General features: G+C 43.7%; 1 protein-coding gene across 1 annotated transcript in view; it reads right to left on the minus strand.

Moving 5' to 3' along the window:
• LOC139029325 (GTPase IMAP family member 9-like) overlaps window positions 1-4,950 on the minus strand; it is a 26,655-nt gene extending 21,705 nt beyond the window's left edge. Inside the window, exon 1 of the mRNA XM_070449045.1 lies at window positions 4,761-4,950. Within this exon, the coding sequence (XP_070305146.1) occupies window positions 4,761-4,950 (190 nt within the window). The remainder of the gene's footprint in view (window positions 1-4,760) is intronic.
• Window positions 4,951-8,305: the final 3,355 nt, after the last annotated feature.

An 8,305-nucleotide genomic window follows, 5' to 3' on the forward strand; every position in this document is an offset into this window, starting at 1 on the left:
CAACCAATTATCCTGAAAGCAGATACAGGTAATTAGACCATTATCCTGGAAGCAGAATACAGTAATCAGACCATTATCCTGGAAGCAATAAAGTAATTCAGACCATTATCCTGAAGCAGATACAGTAATCACCATTATCTGAAGAGCAAGAAATACAGTATTTTAGACCATTATCTGGAAGCAGATACAGTAATACAAGACCATTATCCGAAGCAGATACGTAATTAGACATTATCCTGGAAGCAGATAAAGTATCAGACATTATCTCTGGAAGCAGATCAAAATAATTAGACATTATCCTGGAAGCAGATACAGTAATCAGACCATTATCTGGAAGCAGATAACGTAATCAGACCATATCCTGGAGCAGATAACGTAATCAGACATTTAGTTTGTTTTAGCATGCATGGGCTCTTCCACTGCTGCAACTATGACCAATGGTATCAAACAATATCCCATAATGACAAAGCAAAAATAGGGTTTTAGATTCTTTTTTATTAAAAATAAATACAGAAATTTCACATTCGCATAAGAATTCAGACCCTTTACTTTGTTGAAGCACCTTTTGCAGCAATTACAGCATTGCATCTTCTTGGGTATGACACTACAAGCTTGGCACATCTGTATTTGGGGAGTTTCTCTCATTCTTCTCTGCAGATGCTCTCAAGCTCTGTCTGGTTGGATGTGGAGCGTTGCTGCACAGCTATTTTCAGGTCTCTACAGAGATGTTAGATCGGGTTCAAGTCTGGGCTTTGGCTTGGCCACTCAAGGACATTCAGAGACTTGTCCCGAAGCCACTCCTGCATTGTCTTGGCTGTGTGCTTAGGGTCGTTGTCCTGTTGGAAGGTGAACCTTCTCCCCAGTCTGAGGTTCTTCTACTTTGCTGCTGAAAAACATCCCCACATTATGATGCTGCCACCTCCATGCTTCACTGTAGTGATGGTGCCCGGTTTCCTCCAGACGTGACGCTTGGCATTCAGGCCAAAGTGTTCAATCTTGATTTCTTCAGACCAGAGAATCTTGTTTCTCATGGTCTGAGAGTATTTAGGTGCCTTTTGTCAAACTCCAAGTGGGCTGCCTTTTACTAAAGAGTGGCTTCCATCTGGCCACTCTTAACATAAAGGCCTGATTGGTGGAGTGCTGCAGAGGTGGTTGTCCTTTTAGAAGGTTCTCCCATCTCCACAGAGGAATTCTAGAGCTCTGTTGGTGACCATCAGGCTCTTGGTCACCTCCCTGACCTCTTGGTCATCTCCCCGACCACTCTTCCTAGAGCTGGCTGCCCGGCCAAACTGAGCGGGGGAGAACCAAACTTGGTTCCAAACTTCTTCCATTTAAGAATGATGGAGGCCACTGTGTTTTTTTGTACGCTTCCCCAGATCTGTGCCTCGACACAATCCTGTCTCTGAGCTCTAAGGACAATTCCTTCGACCTTATGGCTTGGTTTTTGCTCTTTTATGCACTGTCAACTGTGGGAACTTATATAGACAGGTGTGTGCCTTTCCAAATCATGTCCAATCAATTGAATTTACCACAGGTGGACTCCAATCAAGTTGTAGATCATCAAGGATGATCAATGGAAACAGGATGCACCTGAGCTCAACTTCGAGTCTCATAGCAAAGGGTCTGAATACTTATGGAAATCAGGTATTTATGTTTTAAATTTATTATAAATTAGCAAACATTTCTAACAACCTGTTTTCGCTTTATCATTATGGGGTATTGTGATGTCATTATGGGGTATTGTGTGTAGATTGCTGAGGATAATAAAAACAAAATCAATTTTAGAATAAGGCTGTAACGTAACAACATGTGGGAAAAGTCATGGGGTCTGAATACTTTCTGAAGGCACTGTATGTGAGAGCCTTCCTGGCTGGCTGCTGTGTGTGTGTGTGTTTGGTTGTAATATCCTTGTGGAGTCCTCACAATGATAGTAAAACAAGGAACATTTGTGGACATTCTGCCGGTCCCCACAAGGAAAAAGGTTTAGGGGGAAAGGTTATGTTTAGGGGTTAGGTAAAATAGGATTTTGAATGAGAATCAATTGTGTGTGTGTGTGTGTGTGTGCGTGCGTGCGTGCAGGGTGTATGTGTGTGTGTGTGCGTGCAGTGTGTGTGTGTGTGTGTGTGCATGCAGTGTGTGTGTGTGTGTGAGTGCATGTGGTATATGCTTCCATGCCCTCAAGTAGACCCTCCCAGCCAGTTGACAGTAGTGCACAGCAGTAGGTTGACATCTGCTCAGTGTGTCCTTTACTATGGGCTCCTGAATGGTGCAGCGGTCTATCTGCTCAGTGTGTCCTTTACTATGGGCTCCTGAATGGCGCAGCNATCTGCTCAGTGTGTCCTTTACTATGGGCTCCTGAATGGTGCAGCGGTCTATCTGCTCAGTGTGTCCTTTACTATGGGCTCCTGAATGGCGCAGCGGTCTAACTGCTCAGTGTGTCCTTTACTATGGGCTCCTGAATGGCGCAGCGGTCTAACTGCTCAGTGTGTCCTTTACTATGGGCTCCTGAATGGTGCAGCGGTCTATCTGCTCAGTGTGTCCTTTACTATGGGCTCCTGAATGGTGCAGCGGTCTAGTTTATGTAACACTCAAGTTGTATTTATATTATTAAGTGCTAATGAGCTATCCATCAACATGCAACACCGCATCACAAATTGATATTAGAAGAGGTGAGCAATTATGGTATACCATAATTCAAAAAAGGGAGAACCATCTGCCGTTGATTCATTTAGACGGATTAGAGTGTCCTGTAGCTATGCTACACTTCTCGGTAGTGCAATTTTGATAGATGACAACTACAACATAGTTAAGGAAAACCATGACTAGCAGCATGTGTACTGATACCTATCTCTATAAGTCAGTAGAGTCAACTCCACACTCATGCGCGTACAACGATAAACTCTCGCCGACAATATTGAGGAGTATAATGTGAGGTAGTTGATCTTCTGTTTTCGCTTCCCTGTCTAGAGATAGCGCGATGTTTTTTGATATCATGGATGTTTCAACGATCTTGACACCTGCCGTCAATCTGAAGGGCAAGATGATGCTCGACACATTCTTCTGCGCCGGTGGTTGAGGCCAATGATAGTCTCACCTTCCAGGCAGAGCGAGAAGAGCAGAGAAGAGACTCCCCATCTCTACAGAGTAGTGAGTTCCCTCTCTATTAGCTCCATCTATTCTTCATGATCTCTGGATATCTATAAGCTGGAAATATGCCATCTCAGGTTCTTGTCCAAATGGCACTATTCACTCCGTAATGAATACAGTGGCATACTTTTCAAATAGAGCCTATGGCCCTGTAAAAAATAGTGCACTCAATGGGAAGAGGGTGCCCAACTTGGGAGCAGACTGAGTCTCACTGTACCACAGTACGTACGCTGGCCCTCAGATCTCCTCTGATCATCTCCATAGGGCTCATCTCTCACATTAAAACAGAACATACCATTAGATTTCACCTTGAAAAGGTAACTGTTAAATGAGCCAGTCACAGGAATGATAGGAAGTTCTGTACGGTACATGTAATATCCTTCACTCAGAATTTTACAGAGGTCTCAATTGTTCCTGGCTACACACGTGACCTTAACAGGAAAAAATCTATATAGGCCTATACACGCTCTCATCGGGTCATACGCTCATGACACAGTTGACACACTGCTGGTGCTTGTGCTTTGCTGATAAGCATCCAAGGTTATGGAAACACTAGTAGTCACAGGGATCATTCTATTCTGCTTCACGTGGAGCATAAACTCAATTGATTCCTATATGCTGTTTTGTGAGCTGTGTAAGATTTCTCCGAGCGTTGTTGTCTTGTACTGTAGCATCAGATGTGGGTAATATGTAAATGTCACAGAGATCAATTCAATGTTGCAAACATGGAGCATAAACCAATTGATTACATGCTGTGTTGTAATGCTGTGTGTTATTTATGGCTTCCCCCGCTAAAAAAATCTTGGTTGCCCGAAATCGTCTGTTTCAAATTGTTAACGCAACACACCGAGATTTCTATATATAGATATCCCCTCATGCGTTTTAATAAATCAACTATTGTATTGAGATGGTTCGATGGTATCTTAATTAGCACTGTGTGAGTTTTTGATTGAAACCATTATAGTTACACAAATTAGACTGAAAGAGTGGAGCCAAAGCATCCAAGATAACCGGAAGAAAAAATACACTTTAACTTGACCCAACCATGCTCCTCTCGCTCCTGACTGGCTTTCGCAGATTCTGCCATTACCTCTACTGAAGTTTTCCGAGGTAATGAGGCTCCACACGAGGAGGTCGGAAACATTTTCTCATAGTGGAATGCCAAATGTATCATAACACAAATTTCTCTACTCAGACTGCATTTCTCGCGTATTATGCAGTTTTTCAATTAGTACGGCTATCTCCGCCAAACGCCATAATCTTCCATGGGAACATCTTGCCCATATCTTCAAAATCATTGTCAATGTGGTTAAAGCAAAAAATCTGTTTTGGAAGAGTTGTAAGAAGCTCAAAGCTCGCTACAAATCCCATGCAATGCTCTTCTATAGAGCTGCTGGCTAGCTCAGCTAGAAAATGTCACGACCACAATGAATATAACAGACAAATATCAGATGTTCGAAGTTAGTTTAGCTGTTGCGATCCGCCTATAACAAGCTGCACTATCAAATTTAAGGAGTCCTACAATCTCACATGTTCAACCTTGGAGATCAATGTGCTCACAAAGTGGAGTCTAAAAACAATTGCCATATTATGTCAATGGGTCTGCAGTGTACTTTCACAGGTACTTTTCAGGTCCTCTCCAGAGATTTTTGATCGGGGCACGACCGGGCTCTGGCTGGGCCAGCTCAAAGACATTTGAGACTGTCCGAACCACTCCTGCGATGTCTGGCTGTACTTGGGGTCTTTGTCCTGTTGGAAGGTGAAGCTTCCACCCACAGTCTGAATCTGAAACTCTGGAAGCATAGGAGAGAGCTCTAGGATCTGCTCCGTACTTTTGGCTGCGTTTTATATTCACTTGATCCTCGACTAGTCTCCCAGTCTCTGCAAGCTGCAAAACATCCCCACAGCATGAAATGTCGTGCCACCTGCATCTTCACTGTACGGGTATGGTGCAGTTTCCTCGTGTGACGCTTGGCAATTCCAAGGGCTCCCAAAAGAAAAAAGAAAGGTTGTTTCCAATCTTGGGGTTTTCATCAGACCAACCGAAATCTTGTTTTCTCATGGTCTGAGAACTATTCTAAGGTGCCCTTTGGCAAAACTCCAAGCGGGCTGTCATGTGCCTTTAACTGAGGAGTGGCTTCCGTCTGCGCACCTCTACCATAAAAAACCTGATTGGTGAGTGCTGGCAGAAATGTTGTCCTTCTGGAAGTTTCTCCACTCCTCCACAGACGGAAATGGTTTGCCTGTCAGAGCCTGCACGTTGGGTTTGGTCAGTTCAGCACCACAGGCCTTTCTCCCCCGATCTCGGCTCAGTTCGGCCCGCGGCCCGGCCAGCTGTAGAAAGTCTCTGTGGTTAAACTTATTCGCATCTTAAGAATGAATGGAGCCACTATGTTTTGGGGACCTTCAATGCTGCAGATAATTGTGTTGATATGCACCCCTTATTCCCCAGCTGTGCCTTGCACATATAACAAATCTGCCCTCGCAGGCTTACGGACAATTCTCTGGCAGACTCTCATGGTTTCTTTTCTCTCTGACATGCACTGTCAACGTTATATCCGGACCTTACATAATTCAGGTGTGTTCCTTTCCAGAAGGCTCGATAGTGTCTAAACCAAAAATCAATTGAATCTTTAGTACAAGTAGACTCCAATCAAGTTGTAGAAACCTAATCTCAACAGGATGGCATCAATGGAAACAGGATGCCACCCTGAGCAAAGGCGTCTTGAATACTTATGTGGCAGGCGCGCGCCGGGAGGATATCAGTTTTTTGTGTGAATACAATTGGGCTCAGAAGCCAAGCTTTCTCGCTTCGCTCATCTCTCATAGCCGGTCTCAGTGATGTAGATTGGCGGAGTTTTTGTTAATTTACTGATCCATTTAGAATAGGCTGTAAGTACCAAATGTGGAAAAAGTCACAAGGGGTCTGAATACTTTCCGAAGCGCACTGCTAACACTCACGCACTCGCCCACTTTGAGAAGGGATTTGACTGAGATGATTAGCTTAGCAACCACGTGGAGCAGCCCTGACAACGTGAACATAATCGTCGCACCAGTCTCGCTGGGTCGGGCGTTATAAGTTCCTTCATTCCTTGGATTCCTTTTTCATATTCTCTGGCCAGCGCACCCATCGCTCCATGCACCCTGGACTAAGAGGCAAGAAAATACGGAAAATGTGCGGACACTCGTTAAATTCCACATTTCTCGAGGTACCCCGCCGCAATACTCACCAACCCACCATACCTCATCAATTGAGCTCCACTCGAACGAGAAGATATGTAGATAAGTACGTTTCACGATCTAAAGAGTCGTATACCCCCTAACTACTTCCAGTGGTTAGTGAGAGCGACGTTATCACAGTGTTGTAACCGGGACGGATTTTCGCTGCTTTGAACGACCAATAATCAGATTCACATGAAACATGAAACTGGACCAGCGCACACTCGTACGAAATATCAGAGATGCGCAACAATATAACACTCAAAATGGTTGAGCCTTTCCTTTAATCACATTTGATCCAAATCTAAATAAATGATTCAATCTAAAAGTACTTTATTGGCCAATTGACAAACCTATGTACAGAAATAGCAGACATAACAGCAATAAATAAAACATTGCCAGCCTGCCGAGGTAGCAAATATCCTGATAAAATATAATCCTATAAATCCCATTGGCTTCGCATGGCCTGCCTGCAATGAACTTTATTAATCACCAATTATCAACTTGGGCCTGGCTGAAATTGCACTAGCAAACTTGTAACATTTGTATGAAATATTCTGGGCCCTCAGTCAGAAGGTCATGTCTACACTTGAGCAGTCACATGCGACCTTCCCCTGCTATCAGAATACATAGAAGATCGCATTTGAGAAAAGACGGTCTAGGACACCAGCAAAAGTCGCTTGCGTGGATCTGATTGTGTTTCAGATCTGGCTGACAACTGCGGAGTGGTCAGGGATGCCTTGTGTATGTGAATTTGAATCTCAGTCTGGACGCATTCAGACTAACCGCGAAAAGAGGCATACAGTGGATACGTCATCAGCACTCCTCCCACAAGTCTCCAGAAAACTGATTTTTGGTGACGAGAAGGCACCTGTTTTATATTATGTTGGTGGGTAAATAGCGTTCCTGTGTTGATGAGGAAAGTAATTTGGCTGGCCTCAAACAATGGGTAGCCAGCACTAGCCTAATTAGTACCCGACACACGCAAATATCATTGTGCTGGAGTTATCCCATTGGCAATCCCTTTTAAGCAGTGGCTGCTACTTGCTTACTATACAGAGGTTAGCTGGGCTTATTGCTACAGTAGTTAGCTACTGCTATCAGTTGGGTTGTTCTGTTATTATCATATTTGCCTATTCAACTATTTGTAGAATGCAATTACTGACATTTGAACATCAGCAACGTGGAAAAGGGGCATCGACACACTGGTGAGCATGGTAGACCATTATTTTAAATGTAGGTTTAGATGCCACATGAGACCCGTTCGGAAATTCCATGATCAGAACTCTATGATCCAGGAATAACAAAATTTGCATAACTGTCAAGTCTAGACAGGGCCAGGTTCTCGTGCCAGTGAGGACGAAGCTCGGGACAGACACATGCTGTAGTCTAATTGCGCAAGGATAAGAAGTCATTAAGGTAGACTTATTTTCACTGACTTTCCACTGATCGAGCATGCCCGTTCTTTTCATGCTGAGTGGTTCGAAAGGGAGAGAGCTTTGAAACATTTTTTAAAAATTATTGAGGAAACTGAATCTTGATATATCTCAATGGATAGTAAGACGAGACACTTGTTACATGCTTGCTGTTCTGAGGTGAAGAAACATCCTTTGAGGAGCTCCACACACGCTCCATTAGGGTGGTGCATTAATGCCGAGTCCAGCTTTAGACCCGTCCAAAAAAAGTCATCACATTAAGGCCTGAGAAAATAGTAGGAAACAATCAAATTGAGAAGTTAGAATCCATCTGTGAAACATTTAAGGACGCATACTGTAATAGGAAAAATGAGAGAGTTTAGATACGATGCAACAAACACATACATTCAGAGACACATAGTAAGTGACACACTTATCTGCGTTACTACTGAGCACCTTCCGACCCGTTGCCCACAACCACCATTCAGCGAGCCCATAGTAAAACTCGGACACAACTGAAGCAG

The sequence above is a fragment of the Salvelinus sp. IW2-2015 genome, linkage group LG19 (genome assembly GCF_002910315.2).
Source record: "Salvelinus sp. IW2-2015 linkage group LG19, ASM291031v2, whole genome shotgun sequence".
NCBI lineage: Eukaryota > Metazoa > Chordata > Actinopteri > Salmoniformes > Salmonidae > Salvelinus > Salvelinus sp. IW2-2015.